Raw genomic sequence first — 19,858 nt, forward strand, 5'->3', positions numbered from 1 at the left:
ACTGGTATATTCTAATTCACAGTTTGACAGGAGAAAAGGGTAAATTATTAAAGCACAGCCATATCTTGCTATGTAGAAGGTAAGATATCTGCAGAGAGGCTCAAGAGGTGGCAAATTACAAAAGCAGATTTGTATTGTGACACAAGCTCTACCCCATTTGTAATACATCGTGACATCCTACAAGTATCAAGTCTGTATCACAACGGTGTGCTTTCATTGGATTCTATCCTGTGGATACCTTTTATGGGAGGGATTACAACCGACAAGGTCAGAATTCTGAGGTTTTGTGAGTTAGAGTCTGTGATCTGATGGGCTTGTGCTGGCTCACTGGCCAAAGTTTCCCATTTATGCTTAGCATTATTTTCTAGGATAAAATTGAAATTTCCAGAACAGTCAAAATCTCATTGTATAAAGGCTCAGGAATTACAACATAATTGCATTACATGCAGTCCTTGACCATTCATTTAGAGACAGTTCCAAGTTACAGTGGCACTGAAAAAAGTGACTTACAGCTGGTCCTTTAATTTGTGACCATTGCAGCATCCACACAGTTACCTGATCAAAATTAAGGAATTTGGCAACGGGTACATATTTATGATGGTTGCAGTGTCCTGGAGACATGTGATCACTATTTGCAACCTTCCCAGCCAGCTTCTGACAAGCAAAGTCAATGGGGGTAAGCAAAACTTGCTTAACAACTGCAGTGATCTGTTTAACAACTAGAGCAAAAAGGTTGCAAAGTAGGGTGCAATTCTTTTAATAACCATATTGCATAGGAAATTCTGGTCCCAAATATAGTTATTAAGTCAAGGACTATCTGTATTAAAGGAAGCAAACTATTGGATAAGCAGGCTGTATCAGTTTCATCATGCACCATCTAAGAAAAGAATTGATACCCATTACTTACAAGAACATCTTGTAACAGCTTGAGTCGAAGAGCTTGGTCCTTCCCATAACATAAGAAGCTATGAGTATATACCATGTATTCTTTGCCATAGAGGTGGAAATTTATTATATCTGTTGGTAATTCAATTTTATCTGGATCGGGTACAAAGGTAATCTGTGTAGATGCTCCTCCAAGATCCAGTGCTCCTGTTGTCCTACTTTTGAAGAAAGCATGGGCAAATACTTTTGGCCAGATAGACTGCAAGAAGAACAAATTGGAGAGTTAGACTGAGAGATGTAACAGCCAGACAGACCTGGGGAACTACAACAGGATATAAGACCTCAACACAAAAATGAAAGCAATATCACACAGTCAGCCACGTGGTCATGATCTTTTCTCTATTTTCCCAGAATGAAGAAATTAGAATAAAGACCTTACATTTTAGGAAGGCAAATTCTAATGGATTGTTATGAAACTTTGTAAGGGTAAAAACAATTAATAAATTCTAGGCACCCGTTTGCTATATCAATTGCAGCTGAAGTGGAAAGCCCTCTAACAATCATGCTGTTGAATGGGATTGGGTATCAGTATCCCCTTCCAACCCTATCATAATCCTGTGGGATTTGTTAGATTATATTCCATTTTACTGTTTGATAGTCTCCTACAGCTGTGAATAGAATTGAAGAACGAAAGGACTCTTAGAAAATCAAATCAAGTGAGAATTCATGGTCATCACTTGCTTTTCTGACATGTCATATTACCTCTGTAAATTTGCCCAGTAAGTAATTAAGAGTTATCCAGCCATAAGCACCTTCTTCTTCACCACTGAGAATCCTGGCACCCTGGAACTTGAACGGATATATACGCAATGTTTCCTCCACTGCAAAGAGAACCCTCTTAGCAGCATCCTTATTTTTCAAACTGCATGTAAAAAGAAGGGGGAATTATATACAATCCTTAGGAACGGTTCTCATATTTTTTCTTCTTGAAAATGATGAGAGAATAAGATACATATTACCCAAAATGACTTTTTAGAAGGTGGGAGAAGCAGAAAGACTCATCTAGTCTATTGCTCCATTAAAACCTTCAGCCTTTTCCTGATTACTTTTGTATGGTATTCTTAAAATAATGTAACGTGGAAAAGAATTTACAAGCAATTCTCTAGTTTCTGAATATGAGCTATAGATAGGAGTCACCCCAAAAGGTTGTCTCCAAGGCCTTTATTGACTATGGCAACACTGGCATAGAAAGAAGGCAGGTGGTCACAAAACAAGTGCCTCAGACAATGGCACACCCTTATTTAGCAGTGGCTTATGGCAGAATTGTAGAGATCACAGTTTAAATATAAGAAATATCTTCTGTTCCGACCCTCACTGGCCTTTGTGAGCTATACCACAAAATCAATGCAGCTGAAAGAATATGGGAAGCAGGAATGCATGCAACATTGTTGTGCTAGATCCAGAAATATATCCTAAACTGATCTGTCCTTTATTTATATAATTGGACACTGAAATACATTCACATGTAACTAAATACACAAATAGTGGGTTAGTGAAATGCAAGCATCTCATGGGAAACCGATAAAAAATTCCTGTTGTTTACAATTCAAATAAACATTTAAAAGCCTATTTTCTCTGAGCTCATTTCTATGAAACATAAAAAAAGTGCAGGCTGCTTTTCCTAGAGTACCTCAGCAGTCGCATGCCAGCTGTTGCTCCTAGGTAAACAGGCGTCTCCTGATGCTTTTCCTGTGGCACAATCTCCTTCGCTGAATCCATACAGTGCTTTAGGGGGACACTGGCATTTTCCACAGCATTAGCATATGATGAGATTCCTGGACCTGAAAGAAGAAAAGCAGAGTATTTTCAACTGTTTTGATTTCAGAGCTAATTCTGTGAAATATCTTTTTTTCTAATTAATCAATTTTTTTTTCAAAATAAAAGCCAAATTAGCCAATCTCTTCCATAGTTGCATCTGTAGTTGGTGCATATCTTTGTATGAACATTATTAATGTTAATCTGGTATCCATTATTTCGTCAACTTCCGGACCTCCGAACCTTCCGTCGCGAGCTTAAAACACACTTATTCAACTGCGCAGGACTGGATTAGTTTTTAAATTTGTGGGTTTTTTAATGGGTTTTTATCATTTATTCTAAATTTTTAATCTCGGCCAATTGAATAAGTTTTTTAATTGTATTTTAATAGTAATATTATATTAATTGTAATATTATTGTTTATTTTATCTGGCTGTGAACCGCCCTGAGTCCTTTGGGAGAAGGGCGGTATAAAAATTTAAATAATAATAATAATAATAATAGAGACAAGCTTGTTAATTGCTCAGCCGGGCCCATACTGTGTGATGTTCTTTATTGGGGTCCTCTCCTACATATGGTCTTGAGTGGTATATCATATACTTTGATTTAAAATGGTCCATTTCAGTCCACTTATTCCTAAAACATCCAGCATCCATTCCTTTTTGACCGCATTAAGTTTTCCTGGTTAATGTTTTTAACATAATGTTTTTAACATTCCAGCTTCAGGTGAATGTGTACAATACAATAAGAAACTCCTCTTTCAATAGTTGTGTCTAGCTGAGACATGTACATGAGGGGGTGGAGGGGAAGGAGGGGAAAGGAGCGAGTACAGTCAAATGTTTTGAAAAGCAGCATTGCAATATGAACTTTACCCCTTTCATGTGTGTGTGTGCAACATTATCATACAAGCACAAAAGGATGGAACTTGCCTTGTGGCGGTGCAATGTTGCTTTTGTCATCTGCCCTTCTTGACTGCACTCCCTCCCTCCCTCCCTCCTCCCCCCTCACCCTCTGAGACTTCCTTGTGGGTTTGGACTGGTAACTTGATCATTTTCAGATCTACTTGTGAAGAGTTTGGTGTTCTTACCTATGGTTCTTTAGTAAGTATAGGAGCACGTTCCAATCTCATAACTCATCATCGGGCACCTAAACAGGTCCAGACATTTCACTTACATCTTCAAATTATCTTGGCAACTATCAAGGTTCACAGGCGGCCTGGCTGTAAATCCTAACTCCCTCCACCTTAGGCCTTGGCCCACTTGGCAAAAGGCTCACAGACATGACTCAGAAATGTTAGTCTCTTTAGCGCAGACACGAGTGAAGTCATATAAATGCATATTATTATTCCATTGCAGTACACAGAAATCAAAGCTCTGATACAGAACTTTACTCAAAGGTTTAAAATTTTGGCTTTTTCATTGCACTTTTATACCCCACCTTTGATACCTGATCTACCTTGCTATAAACAGTTTGAGTATGGGAACAGTTCTGGCCTCACCAACCTTATTCCTTACTCCAATAAGTAGAAATGGTTTTTCAGTGCCATCTTTTATATATTGGAGTTTCTCCTCCTACGAGGATTAGTTTTCCTCATGCTTGTAAAAGCCCCATTTCCCTCATGTCTATTTATGGAATACTTTTATGTAGTTTTATCTTCCCTTTTGTGTTGTTACTCTGTTGTCACTGACCCTATTACGAAATCTTACCCAAGCTAGTATTATTATCAGGGATACTAAAGATATCAAGCCCTCCCACTAAATCAAGATGGTAATTCCTAGACAGGATAACTATGATGAGCTATGATACATTTATATATTATGTACATGTATATAAATGTACATATACATTTATAACTATGATGTTATAAATGTAAACAAAAAAAAAACTAAGAATACTCAGTATCTACTGTATGTGCACAGACTCAAGTTAATTGAAAATAGCAATAAATTACAGTGTTGCCGAGTTGCACAGCAGCTCTTAAAATTCATTAGATTATGAGCTGTGCCTCAGATTAAGTTTATTGAGATATACATTAGTTAAGAATGTTTTGCATTATGATAGATTGAATTAGCCATATATTAACTTTTATGTTTTTTGTATTTATCTAAGTTTTTACCTCCCTATAGATTTTTTAAAACTTGTTTGTGTATACACAAGCAAACATACATTAGCTTTTTAAAATGCATTTTTATGTTTTTTATTTTGTGTAATTTTTGTTTTATTTTTTAGGTTTTTAAAAATTATTGTTGCATCCCACCCTTAAATTGGTCTATGACCATAATAAAAATTCGATGGATCCGTAAATCTGTGTAAGAATATAAATTGCATCCTTTGACACAGTTTAGGATTCACTCCAAGAAACACAAATTATGATTTTTATGTGGTGTTTTTCAGCAATGAATGATTGTTCAGGGTCAAGAGCAAGTGCTTTTTCCTTCCCTTCTCTTATCTCATGTATACACTACTCCCATTAAATTGCTTAAATTCAGTAATTTTAACTCTTAAATTGTGTTAAAGGACTAAAAAATCTTGAGCAGATTTTTATGTATTAAACCCTGATTTGTTTTATACACTGTTCATTCAGATCTGGGCTGTGCTATTTCTTGTCTTTCCCCCCACTCCTTGGAATCTGCTCCCTCCTCCCTGCCCTTCAGTGTAGTCCATTGCACTACCTCTCTCTTCATAAACACGTTCCTTCCCAGGTAAATCAGACAGAAAACATGACTAGACAAACAAATTCCACTTTATTTTAAGGCTACATTAATAGAATCTTGCAATTCTGAAAGTACAAATTTCCTGCCACCACTTTTAACTACTTGATCAATTAGGGTGAGTCCTTCCTAAATTTCTTTCTCTGTTAAACCCTTGGGGGCTCCTGTCTCTCTTGTCTGATTGTTCCTCGGCAGCATCTGTCTTCCTCATTCACAATTCCATCATATTCCATGGAGATGATTAATTTATTACAAAATGTCAGTTTTCCCATTTCTTACCTTCTACTTCACATACGTGAATCTGATGTACCATTCCTGTATTATTCTCTTTCTCAGCTGGCCATTCATATACATACATATTCGTATGGGAAGAACCGGCATCCAACACAATCCCATACTGCAGGAGAGAAAAACTCACAAATTTGCCCTTTAAATTTCAGGGTACTCTACTGGGAGATGATGATAAAATGTACCTTTGTGAACAGTGTCGCATAATGGATTTCTTTTAGAAACAGAATCACATTTTCAGGGGGACATTTATATTATTGAACCCGACCCTCTACTCTGGACAAATTTTCTTGACAAATGACTATACAGCCTTGGTGAAAAGATCTTCAGTATAGAAAAGTTCACCAACCAACTTGGTAACTAGTTCCACCATTAAATTGTACTTACTAGCAGATTTTATACACCATAAGGTTGCTTTGGAAATCGTTAAAACAAAAGGAAAACTGGAAATTGCCAGAACAAAATGGAACGCAAATGGTACAATTAAGGAAGGCTAAAGCCTAAAACTGTTACTTGTGAGCAGGGGATAAGATACATTGGACTTAAAAATGAGAGCATTCTTTGTGTTGTGGGCAATCCTTCCGGGATTCTTTTGGAAGAGAAAGGGAGATATTACTGTTGCCTGGAGCCTCCAACAAAAAGAAGCATGCAATAGTGAATGCGTTAACACACATCTGACTTTAGTCTTCATGTGGGCTCCTCATTTGTGTCTAATGGGATTAGAAGCACAGCAGTTCAGCAGGGAAGTTTTCTGTAACTTACTTTACGGTTCCTGGTGGAAGACAAATTCTGTTTGATAGCCACAGTGATTAAAGTAATAAGAGCCACCACCAACAATAATCCAGTAACAATGTATTTCAGGTGACAATATTTTCTCAGCATGATACCTGCAATTACAATAGAAGAAAAAACAGGATTAGAAGCAATACAATTCAGAATGTTGCAACATGTCCCACGCAGGGACACCTTTTCCACAGATATTTTTTATTATTAACTTTCAATTTATAGTGAAGTCTAATTGGGCTGTGCTCTACAAAGGATGTCTAAAACAGCATTTCTCAAACTTACCAATGTTCAGGTATGTGGACTTTGACTCTCAGGATTCCTCAGTCAGCATGCTGAGGAACTCTGGGAGTTGAAGTCCACACATCTGAAAGTTGCGAAGGTTGAAGAACACTGTCAAAAGCAATTCCATTGTTTCTAAAGTCTAGCACCACAGGCATTTACTGTCACTCACCACTTAATAGAGGGAAGATCACAGCCCAGCTGCACAATCCCCTCGGCCTCTGCTTTATTTTGGGTTTCTGCATATCTATTCCGGGATCAATGCAGCTGGAGATCTAAAATTCCAAAACAAATTATTTCTGGCCTTTTTCCTGGCTTAGACTTCACTATACTGTTGCCAGCAGTTTGAAATGAAATGGTTGGAATTTTGTCAAAATGTCGTTTAGCGACTGATGTTTATTCCATAAATATAATGTTTTTGAGCCATATTTAGACATTTGTTACTTTCATGAAGTTACCAGTTTACTCTTCCCAGGTTAATTTCATGTCAATATACTCCACACATACAGTATTTGAATTTTTTTAGCAGTTCTAGCTTAAAGGTGGAGAAAATTATTTCCCTTTCCCACTTTGATGCCAACTTCTCTGACATCACTAAGGCTCAAAATATCAAAGTTCAAGATTTTGTACAATAGAATATAACAACTGCATTTATGTAAGAAATTCTAATAAAGAGGGAGAGATAAGAAAACAGAATTCAGACGCCCAAGTTTTATGTTAGAGATCAAAGAACATTAATGTTCCAAAGTTAATATAGAAATTACTGTAATGACAATAGCCACTTAATGGACCTTTTAAAATGAGGAATGAAATGCTATTTAATCATGGTTAATGAGTTTAGCAATCCAATGGGATAAGGATTATGGTTTGGTCTCCTTTGCTTAGATGGGGGATTTTAAATCTATCTACCTCCATTGAATCTCATCAGCAGAGAAGAAAATCCACTTTGATTTATAGGTAAAGTGACCAGATTTCAGCCATGGCAAAGCGGGACACCATTGACGGGGGGGTGGGGGGGGGGAGGCTGCGCATGCACGCTGAGTCTTGCCACCTGCCTGAAGGAGGAGGAGCGGCTGCTGCTTCTCTGCTCTTCCAGGCAGGCTCGGCTCTCCTCTCCGCTCTTCTCTTCCTCTTGGGTGAAGTCAAGCGGCGTCTCTCCTCCCTCTCGCGCCCCCTTCTCCGCCACTCCCCCTTCTCCACCTCCTCCTCTTGCATTGCCACCTCCCATTTTCAGAATGGGAGTGAAACAAAAAAAAATTGGGACTTTTTGGAATTGCAGCGGGATGCGGGACAAATTATTAAAAAGCGAGACTGTCCCGCCAAAAGCGGGATGTCTGGTCACTATATTTATAGGGTATTAACACATATTTTGCTAGAGTAAATAATTTCCTGGAGTTTGTTTTATCTAATTGTTTTTCTCTAATTGCAATTAACTAATTGTTTTAAGAATATGAAATGTTTCTGTTGTTTGTTTTTAAAATCAATTAATTAATACAGTTCAAGAAATAAAATTGCCCATGTTTTCCTTTCACTGCTGTCTTTCCAAGCCTCTTTATCCTAAGCAGTGTGGCATATTGTAAGCTTATTTCTTTAACTTCTTTAACTGATATAATATTTTAGGATCTGGGCTGGCTGTGACTGATTCTGGCTTTTTTTAGTACCACTGGGACACATATTTTATCGCTACTGTAAAATATTTGTTTCCTCTGTCCCCCAACCCCCAACTAATTTATGGTATATATAAACATATGATTTTATGTTTATGTATAGAACTTTTAATTTATTGTTGTGGTTGGTTGCACAATCAGCCAAATGTTTGGAATGGATTTGGCATTTTTATTGAGGCTTCCCAAAGACCTGGGATAGGCAAATGTTTTTGTTTGATGGTGTTAAAGGTATTATTACAGGATGTAAGCTGTGCCAAGTAAAGGTGCCTTTTGCAAATGACTGATGGTGGTTTTGTCAGTGCTGAGGGTGTTCAAGTCGTGCGCCAGATGTTTTGGGATTGCACCCAATGCAGCTATTACTAGTGGCGTTATCTTTGCTTTCCTCTGCCACAGTTGTTCAATTTCTATTTGCAGGTCTTTGCATTTAGTGTTAGGAGGAGGAGGAGGAAGGATGGGAAGCTTTGTATCAGGTAATTGCTTTAAAGCTGAAATCCTACATTCAACACCTGAAGATTAACTTTCTGTATGACTTTAGTCAGTGCTGTAAATTAATGTACAGGATTGCTTATTTAATGTTTAAGGGGGGAAATGTATGTAGAATTTGGTACAATATATGTTATTTATTGATGTTACTCTTTTAATGTTGCTTTTTATTATTTTATATGTGACTGCTTGTTTTTTTAAAAAAGATCTAGGTTTATATCTTTTTTTACAAGACCCTTATCAGGGAAAAGAGGAATTAACACTTGCAACAAAACCTAGAATATTTATTTATTTATATAATTTTTAACATTTTTAAAAAAGATTATAAAAGCTAATGCAAACTAATATAAAGTGAGAAAAAGAAAAGAAGAAATCAAAGGGAAAGCTAAAAGTACAAGAAGAAAAAGGAAAATAGAAAAGAAAGAAAAAGAGATACAAAGTACTGTAGCTTCTGATCTTCTTTGCAGCAGTTATAAATACAATTATACATTTATTTCTTACTTTATAATTACAACATAATTCTCTTCTTTGTATAATCTATTCTATCTAAGCCTAGATCATTTATCAAGTACTCATTCTTAAACTTTTATTCAAAACACAGTTGAAAGATAATGTTAATCCCTAAGATTTCAAATGTTCTTGCAAAAAAAGAAAAGTATTTATTTATAAGATGTGAACAAATATTTTGCTGAGATACACTAATTCTTAGAATTTGTATTGTTCAGAAAACACAATCACTTTATGGATACTGAAAACTCTTGACAATTGAAAGACAACAAGATGAGTACAGAAACAATATGGCAAAGGAAAAATGGTATATTTCCACATATAGTGAGCATAAATATATTTGCTTGTTTCTTCTTCCCAGCAAGCAGTGTCCTTAGTGACATTTAATGCCTTTCTGGGCCTTTAACCACTTGCACCAAATAATCATACAATGTATCAGCCCTTCACAGCAGACAGTAGACCAGCTCAGGAAAGATACTATCTAGATTTACAGGAAGATTAGAACTATACTGAGACTGGCTATATCTCAGTAAAAGTGTTTTTCCTTTGCTCCTTCTTATATTCCAGAAATTTCAGGGGTGGGGAAGTCCCACTCTTTGAAATTTCTCTTTTCTTCGGCACCTGCTGTTTCTATAATGGAATCTGGATTCTTTCCCCAAGTTCATTTCCCTATCAATCTACAACCGGCAACATCTTTTTCTACAAGCCACCATGATGTTATCCTGCTTTTACCTCCAACCCACAAGTGGAAAAAGTTTTGGGCTCTTCTGCTATTAAAGAAGTGTTTTTCCTTTTAAACTAGTATTGACAATTTGCTTTTCCCCCCCAAGATCCTCATGAGAGAAAGGAGGAATAAACACTAATTTTTGATGGTTATAAACAAACAAACAAATAAATGTTATATAAAACCTGTTATAGTTTGCCACCCATTTATAGCAACATGAAGCCAATTGATTAGTGGCATGTGGGATCAGAGCAATGCTCACTGGCGATTTTATCTATTGTTGTCCTGCCTCCTCACCTTCAGTTGCAAGTGTTGTCTACCACCAGTCTACCGAGATCCCCTTAAAATGATAGACCCCAAAGTGCCTATCAGAATTACTCGTCTACTTAGAAAGCAGTACTGTACAGCAAGGGTCTCCAACCCCCGGGCCGCAATCCACTGTGGAGCCTTGAGCCTTTTAAAACTGGGCCACGAAAGTGGCATGTACTTGTTTGCAGGCACCTCCCCTCTAGCACAAGTGAGCGCATCAACCCACGCTCCATTTGTGCAAGTGGTGGGTGAGTGGGCACTCAAATGGAATCGCATGCACACACTTGCCTGCTCCACATGGAATCATTCTCACCACCACCACCAGTCTGCAAAGCCGAAAAGGTTGGGGAAGTCTGCTGTACAGTAAATACTTCAATTCAATGGCCCTTACCAATTTGGTGGAAGAGTGAACTACTGAAACAATGAAATGATGGAAACTAATCCTCTCTTTGCCAAAGAGAGCTGAAAGGAATCTGAAAGTTGGCAGTTATTGCCTGTTTAATAGAAGAAAGAAGAGAAGAGAAATCCTAATTGCCGTTCTGAGTTCCTTTCTGACTCAGAAAAATATTCCCTTGGAGAAGAGTAATGGAAGAATCCTAGAGATGACTCACCCATTCCTGATGCAGTTCTGTGATTGGCAGATGCTTTTCACATTGGCTGATGTGAAGAATAGAAATGTCTGTAAATCCCCCAATCAATTGGTTTATCACATGCTGGATGTGCAAAATCAGGCCACCACCATTCAGTAGTGTGTTATAGCTGATGCACTAGGAACAAGAGTGAGATCAACAATGGCAGTAAATTTCATGTTAGCACAGTTTATATTGATAGCTCTACATTCCCTAGAAATGAAAGCCTAAGTGCACAGTGACATAATGGGATTAAGGTTAAATATAAATAAGATCAAACTCATGACAGTAGTTAAAGCAACCAGACTTAGAACTGACAATGAAGAGATTGAAGACAGTTTTTGCCTTTAAAGAAACAGCAATCATGAAATACATCACAGATTGATAAAGTTGCCATTAAGGTCTTGGAAAAGTTATTCAGATGCTGGGTGTCTATATATACAAAGATCAGAATGGTGCAGGCAATTGGAGAAAATTGTGTTTTCTCCATGACAGTCTTGGAAGCAAAAGCTGAATATTGTAGAAACAGAGCAAAAAGAATATTAATTCAGAATTTTCACTTGAGACATAAAATGCCCAGGCTTAAATATTGTATGTTGGACACAAACTGGCTCTCTGAAAATCTTTAATAAAAAGCAAAAGATTAATATGATCTGAAAAGAAATCAGAGTATGATTCATAATAGTTCAACTGCACAACACAACACAATAATTTTGGGTTGTTCATGTTATTGACTGTATTTTTATTGGTCAGTCACCGGAATAAAGTTCTGCTCTGCTCTGCTCTGCTCTGTTCTAGCTCTCAGGAGAAATCTGTAATGATGAGAAAGGAGAAAAAGAAGAAAGATTTAGCAACAAAGTGGGTGAACTCAATTATAGCAATTACAGCAGGGATAGGTGTACTACTGGATAATTTGAAAGTCAAATTGAGAATGGATCATCTGGGGGAGGGGGGAATCTATCAATATGGTCACTAAGAGTTGAATACTACTCATATCAATACAATAAGCATACGAGTGCTTTCAAAGTATAGCCTAAGTCTATTTTAACTGTAAATTTTAAGGGGTTTTATGTCGGACTATGACCGTTTTAGTCGATTGTCTAAATATTGTCTAAATACTAAATATTTGTTTTTAAATTCTTTTTAAATTTGCTATTTATTCTTTGTATTTTAATATGGCTGTAAACCGCCCTGAGTCCTTCGGGAGAAGGGTGGTATAGAAATAAAATTATAAATAAATAAATAAATAAATAAATAAATAAATAAATAAATAAATAAATAAATAAATAAAAAGATTCTTATAGCCTTAGAATTAAAATGTAGATCACCATCACACATAAATATTGGAAAGATAAATTCTGGAATTGGTCCTAGAAAAATGTTACACTGAGAGTATTCAGTCCTGCTTTTAAAAGCAATTTTGGGGCTGCTTATTTGCTGTTATTAAGTTTGAGGTTCTGTTGCATACATTTGCAGAAAATGTTAAGTATTTTAAAATTTATTAAAGATACAGAGGATACAACAATCTCTTTTAAGATCATCTGATGTTTTAAGATATTGTCATAATGTTGAACCCCAGTTGCAAATGTTTAGGTCTGCTAGCCCATAGTCCCACCACAGGGTATTTATTAATGCATTGACTTCTTTTTCTCCAAACTTTTTTTTGTTTTGACAGAGTACAAGACAATTTGCTTTGGATTACATAAAATCTTTCATTTTATTTTTACTTTTGGGGGGCTGGATCCATGTAGGAAAAGTGATGTCTGAAAGGTCAAATGTAAAATGAATAAAAGATTCATTTTTTTGCTCTCATGGAAAGCCATAAATGTCAACTTCTGGATATATGAAGAGCTGATGTCATTGATAAAGAATTCAAACTTTATTAAATCCTGTTGCTTTTCCATGTTAAGAGTGTGGAAGATCTGTCATTTTAAGCTGTGTGAAGGAATAACCAGGAGCTGAACCATCCATCTATCCTTTCTCAGAAGGGTTCACACAGCCCGGAAATGAGCATATAGAAGCTTTGTGCTTACCAAGGAATCCCAGCTTTTATTTGTGTTGGCAGTAAGTTGATGGCTTATTTCTGGCAAAATGTCATCAGGGGGGTTAGAGACAGGAATTCTTTGTGAGCCAGGGTAACTCAGCCTGACAATGCGCCCATTCACCACATCAATACCAAGCACATTCCTTCCATCTGGAGACACTCCCACTGTGTTAGTGCCTATTCTGAAGAGAGGCAAATAGTGACTTCCAGATGCATCATTTAAGCTATTCTTACACAAAACACAATGCTAGCAGCCTTGGAATAGCCTTCAAAGATCCTGGCCCTTTCAAAACTTTCTGTCTTCTCTGTTTTATGAAATAAGTAATCCACTAATGAAAATCAAGTAGTTAACCAACGTAATATAAATCCATTGAATTCAGCACTACTAAGTGGTGTTAACTGCTGTCTTAATGTGGTCTGCTTGTTTATGATTGTGTCCACCCTACAAACTATCCCATCTATTTATTCTTTATAACATGCCCTGAGACTTTCTGTTAAACTACTAATTATTTACAATATCAATATATAAGCTAACTACCTATAGCCCTTATTAAAGAAGCCCTTATTCGCCAGCTAATTCCTGGTTTCTATTTCTGGGTTTTTAAAGAACTGAAACTGGCATGGCAGGAATCAAGATTCTTAGTCGAGACAGAACTGTGTATAAACATATCTCAGTTGCACCTTCCTCCCATGACCATGAGGAAAGGCACTGATTTGGAAAGATGGGAGAGAAAAAAACCCTCAAGGATTTAAACTATAGAGAATAGCATATATAGAGGCCCGAACTGCTGTTGACTGCAGTATATACATACAACTTCTTTCTTCTCTGCAATAAATGCTATAAAATAAAATAAACACTTTAAAATAAAATTTACTTAGCCTTTGAATGTACTTCAGTTACTGAATGAAGAGTAGGGGGTTTTAGACAACAGATATTTGCATGAAGTCTGGTAGCAACATTTATGTACTCCTTTTTCCAACATTGCAGGAGGTGAACCTACATTCTGACTCTGAGGCTTAAAAAAAAAAGCTATTGATATTCTTGCAACCGCACTGGGTATGGTTTATGCCATCAAAACGTTGTTCTAATATCAAAATCAAATTTTGATTCAAATGGATCAGTTAGCCTAAAAATGAACTAGCTAATTCAGCAGGAGCAGTAGAATCTTCTGTATCTGTCCCAGCCTAAGATCTCACAAAAAAAAACATATGGACTATAAATCTTGATCAGGGCAAAGCAATAGATGCAATTTACATAGACCTGGAAAGCTTTTGACTCAGTGATACATGACAAACTTCTTCTAAAACTAAAATCCTACGGCATCTCCGGACCCCTCCATAATTGGATAACTCTGTTCCTGTCAAACAGGCAACAAGAGGTCAAAATAGGCAGTGCCCTATCAAATCCTGCTCCTGTTAATAGCGGTGTCCCCCAAGGCAGCGTTCTAGGACCAACACTCTTCATATTAACGATCATTAACGATCTCTGTGACCATATTATAAGTAATTGTGTTCTCTTTGCCGATGATGTTAAACTATTTAACACTACCAACAATGCAGCTACCCTTCAAAAAGACCATGACTTTGTGTCGGAATGGTCAAAAATTTGGCAACTCCAAATCTCAACCAACAAATGCTGTGTCTTACACATTGGAAAAAAGAATCAGAACACCAAATACAAGCTTGATGGACATGACCTTGTAGATGACCCTCACTCCGTCAAAGACCTTGGAGTTTTCATATCAAATGATCTAAGTGCCAAATCCCACTGCAACTACATCGCCAAAAAGGCTTTAAGAGTTGTAAACTTAATCTTGCGTAGCTTCTTCTCCAGAAACATTACACTATTAACCAGAGCGTATAAAACATTTGCTAGACCAATTCTCGATTACAGCTCACCTGTCTGGAACCCACACTTCATTTCGGACATTAATACAATTGAGCATGTCCAGAAATATTTTACAAGAAGAGCCCTCCACTCCTCTGATCACAACAAAATACCTTATGCCACCAGACTTGAAATCCTAGGTTTAGAAAATTTAGAACTATGCCGCCTTCGGCATGACCTGAGTATAACTCATAAAATCATCTGCTACAATGTCCTTCCTGTTGAAGACTACTTCAGCTTCAACCACAACAATATACGAGCACACAATAGATTTAAACTTAAAGTGAACCGCTCCAATCTTGATTGTAGAAAATATGACTTCAGTAACAGAGTTGTTAATGCCTGGAATGCACTACCTGACTCCGTGGTCTCATCCCAAAATTCCCAAAGCTTTAACCAAAGACTATCTACTGTTGACCTCACCCCATTCCTAAAAGGTCTGTAAGGGGTGTGCATAAGAGCACCACGGTGTGCCTACCGCTCCTGTCCTAATGTTCCCTTTGGTTGTATTCAATTTGTATGGTTATTTCATGCTTATACTTATATATATTGTTGTGTTTGACAAAATAAATTAAAAATAAAAATAAAAAAACCAGATGGTGTAGCAACAGTCTTCCTATGCCTAACACCTGCCTCCTTGCCTGATGAGAATCCTGGCAAAGTTTTCGCTATTCTCGCGCAATGTGAATTATTCATCTCTCTGAGACTGAAGGATTTGTACCATGGACCAGTCATGTAGCCTAAAGACAGAGGGACCATTTTGTTTTTCCTTATCCATTAACATTATTATATATCTCACAGAATAGGTACACAGCTTTGGTCTGATCTTTCACTCCACCTCTCTCTCTTCTGTTCTGTGACAAGTCTCCCTTGAAAACTTAACATAAACTTTTCCCTCCCCTCTTGGAGAAAGTTCCATTCTATATCCAGGAAATCTCTCTCCTAGACAGGAAAATCTTTTCTCCTCTGACATTTCTGATCTTTGTCTCATCCTGTGACACTTAGATGTGTCTGGCTCTTTACCAACAACATAATAATGTTGTTGGGTTTTTTTGCACAGATCATATATGCTTCTTCCAAAAATCTTTCAATTGGTTTTAGTTAGTTCATGGGTTAATACAAATTCTTGTCTTTATTGCTAAAATCCATTATTTATTTGTCCCTTTATTTCTTAGCTCTTTTATCTAAATATATCCTATTCATTTCTTTGCTCCTAGAGTTCCAATCTTCAAAGATCATCTATGAACTGAAGCAAATCTACCCATTTTCTCTTGTTTTCTGATATACAACATATGTGAATGATACCACTTGTTTTATCTGATTCAATTTCCCTGATTTAAAAAGCTCTCTCTGAAGCTTTTAACTTTATCCCCAGAGTAAAAGTATACAACTTGTGCTTCTCAAGCTTTAAATACAGCTTCAGAGCATTTCTAAAGGATGACAACATTCTGACACACAACTAAAAGAACAGGAAAATAATTAAGTGTATAGGGTTATACTTTTTTTTAAAATTTGAATTTATATCCCGCCCTTCTCCGAAGACTCAGGGCGGCTTACACAATGTTAAGCAATACTTAATAGAGTTATAACATTAACTATATTAACTACCCAGTTTTTCACTTAGATTCAATCAGTTTTAAAGTATGGCCCCACCATACCACTCAAAGGTTTGCTCTCAGCCTGAAAAAAGTTAGAAATTGCTCCTCCCTTACACAGCCTATGGCTGAGTCTAAGTTCATACAATGAGGGAACCATATACTACTTTCTTATCTGACTCTTCACCAACTACTTCCGTTGTTGTCTCCCCTGCTGAGCATTATAGTATATGCAAACAAATTAACGTAATATTCTTTGCAACTCATAATACAAAAGAAATGGTACAAAACTCCCCAAAGCCTTATTTGATAATACATTGGAAGTTTGGGAAAAACATTTTATAAATAGATGTTACATGGCAGCCATTACTTACAATTGAGGAAACAAAAGAATGACTGAGTTGGAAGGGACTTTGCAGGTCATCTAGTCCAACCCCCTGCCCAAGCAGGAGACCCTACATCTGCCTCTACTTAGGATCAAACTCACAACCTCCTGATTGTGAGGCAAGAGCTTTACCTCTAGGCCAGGATCACATGTTCAGAAAAATCTAGTTTGGTGTGGCCCATATAATTCCGTTTAATCTAATACTATATAATATGGACAGTTATTGGGTGCTAACTTTTACTGCCTATAAGGCATGTTTTCTAGGCTTGAAGGACTGCATCGACTTATCTCTTCAGGTCCAGCAGGAGGACCATGTTGCAAGTCCCATCTGCTAAGTAATTCTATCTGATGTTGATGCTACTAAAGAAATGTGTTTTTCCCCCTTCCCCTCTGAAACATCATTCTCCCTGAGAGGAGGTTGGTCCCAACCCTGCTAGCCTTCTAAAAAGCCTTACAAGTTGGAGATCCAATGGGAGACCTGTGAGATGGCTGTACTGTATTTACATACTGTCATTCTCCTGCAATCTTGGTTTTCATAGTTTTATTTATTTTTAGTTGTATTAATGGCAACTATATTTTTATAAAAGTTTTATTTATCGTTTCAGAAATATTTATCTTTTATGATTATAACTGTCAACTCTGGAGCCATCTTTAATGGGAGTCTTCAGGGCTGCCACAGTGGTGGATGGGCAAGCTGTGGGAATGGGGGGGGGGAGGTAGTGTGGGATGTGTAATCATACCAACATTTTTTCCCTCGGGAATCAAAGACATTCAGACTGCATCTGGGGAGATGTGACTGGAGGTCAGCCAAAGTTGGAACAGTGACATGATTGGACCATGTGATGCACATGTGGATGGAGGGGAAGGAATTTTGACTTTACTTTGGGTGGGAAAAACCTGGGCTTTCAGATTCGGGTTTTCCCAGATGTGCCAATATGACATCTCTAATAAATTTATGCCTTGAGGAAGATGCCTACCTCAGAGTTTAATTCTGTTGCGGGTGTTACTTGGAACCCTGACAATAACACTTTTAATGCTGTAAACCACCCAGAGTCACTTCAGAAAGAGATGGATGGCAAATAAATTTAATAAATAAAATAAAATAATACATAAAATATTGTTTTAATTGTTGTTAGTTATATGTTACTCAGAGTCACAATCAGTGAGATGGGTAGCTATATAAATTTGCTAAACAAATAAATTCAAACCAAAAGTATCAGTTAAAAATAACTGTTTCAAACAATTCACCAATGTGAATCTGCAAGTTTTTTTTTTTTTCTGAACAAGAGTACCATCTTCACAGAAAATGGGCCATTGGAATAATTTATTGCAAGCTATCAGGTAAGAAGAGGAAAGACTGGTTCCATCCCATTTGCAACTTGAACTTTTTTACTCCCATCTCAAGATGAGGTTCATTTTGCCTAGCCAAGCAGGACATGGGAGTTTTTCAGTCTCTAAACACTTTGTTGCAAGATTTGCAAAGCCAGGTCAAGCACACATGGACTTGTTGAGCCCCATTGCATGGGCAACACCTTGACACACAGGAAACAGGCCATGCTTACAATTAAGCAAAAAGGAATAAAAGATATAAATGTGATTGGTTACAAACAAATGTTTAAATGGCAACATTTTAAAATTCACTCGAGTCACTAAATTGTACCTGCTAAATGTAATTGCTAAATGTCAAACCAGAGATTCATTTAGCTCTAGCTAACCAACTTCCTCTTCAAACCTAACCACAGATACAATCTCCTGTACCTATTTGCTGCTAATGATTGCTAAATAATTGCTTAAAAGCTAAAATTTATATTCAAATGGATTAAATTATTCCACAAAGTCAAATGGTAGTTTTGGATGGTAACAAGGGCATAATTACATGCCAGTTTTCCCATTGCAATTACAGGTAGTCCTCAACTTACAACAGTTCATTTAGTGACAATTCCAACTTACGATGGCACTGAAAAAAAATGTCTTAAGACTGTTTTTCACAGTCGTAAGTCTGGCATCCCCATGGTCATGTGATCAAAATTCCAGCATCCCTATGTTCATGTGATCAAAATTTCAGATGTTTGGCAACAGGTTCATATCAGTGGTGGGTTGCTACCAGTTCGCACCAGTTCAGGAGGACCAGTAGTGGTAATTTCAGCTAGTTCGGAGAACTGTTAGTAATTGCTAGCTGGCCATGCCCCCAAACCTGTTCCACTCGCTCACCCCAGCCACCTGACACTCGCCCGCCCTGCCCCCGTCCACCCAGTCACTCCTCACTTACACTGTGTGGGTCCTCCGCATGCCCAGCTGAGCTGTGCAATCATCAGAGGCTTTTTTTTTTACTTTTAAAAGCATTTTTTCTTCAGTCGAAAAAATGCTTTTAAAAGTTAAAAAAAAAAGCCTCTGATGATTGTGCAGCTCAGCTGGTATCGACTGAACCCTTTAAAAGCATTTTTTCTACAACCTCTTCAGCCAAAGAGGCTATAAAAAAGTTCTTTTAAAGGGTTCTGGCGATCAGGCAACTCAGCTGGGATCGTCAGAACACTTTAAAAGCATTTTTTTCTACAACCTCTTCAGCCGAAGAAGCTGTAAAAAATGCTTTTAAAAGACTGCTTTGGCGATCCGAGCTGAGTTGCCTAATCATCAGAGGCTGAAGAGGTTGTAGAAAAAATGCTTTTAAAAGTAAAAAAAAAAAAAAAAGTTGGCCATGCCCACCCAGTCACATTACACCCCCCATCAAGCCACGCCCACAGAATTGGTAGTAACAAATTTTACGTTTCACCCCTGTTGGAGACTCCGATCTAGACCAATTTAGGAGCAAAGTGGTGGGTTTTGCTGGCATTTCAGGAGGAAGGGGTGGGAGGGAGAGAGAGAG

General features: G+C 37.3%; 1 protein-coding gene across 7 annotated transcripts in view; it reads right to left on the reverse strand.

Moving 5' to 3' along the window:
• The window catches only part of ENTPD1 (ectonucleoside triphosphate diphosphohydrolase 1), a 67,023-nt gene that overhangs the window by 10,519 nt on the left and 36,646 nt on the right, over nt 1-19,858 (reverse strand). For 2 of the 7 annotated variants that reach the window (XM_058188032.1, XM_058188036.1), the window contains exons 2-6: nt 6,462-6,586; nt 5,691-5,808; nt 2,576-2,726; nt 1,648-1,807; nt 908-1,144 (exon numbers count right to left, since the gene is read on the reverse strand). In XM_058188032.1, the coding sequence (XP_058044015.1) occupies nt 908-1,144; nt 1,648-1,807; nt 2,576-2,726; nt 5,691-5,808; nt 6,462-6,586 (791 nt within the window). Of the gene's footprint in view, nt 1-907; nt 1,145-1,647; nt 1,808-2,575; nt 2,727-5,690; nt 5,809-6,461; nt 6,587-6,936; nt 7,040-11,065; nt 11,222-11,840; nt 11,896-13,116; nt 13,310-19,858 lie in introns of those variants that run through there. The other 5 variants (XM_058188034.1, XM_058188038.1, XM_058188035.1 and 2 more) reach the window with 5 other exon arrangements.

This window comes from Ahaetulla prasina, chromosome 6 (assembly GCF_028640845.1).
Source record: "Ahaetulla prasina isolate Xishuangbanna chromosome 6, ASM2864084v1, whole genome shotgun sequence".
Classification (NCBI taxonomy): Eukaryota; Metazoa; Chordata; class Lepidosauria; order Squamata; family Colubridae; genus Ahaetulla; species Ahaetulla prasina.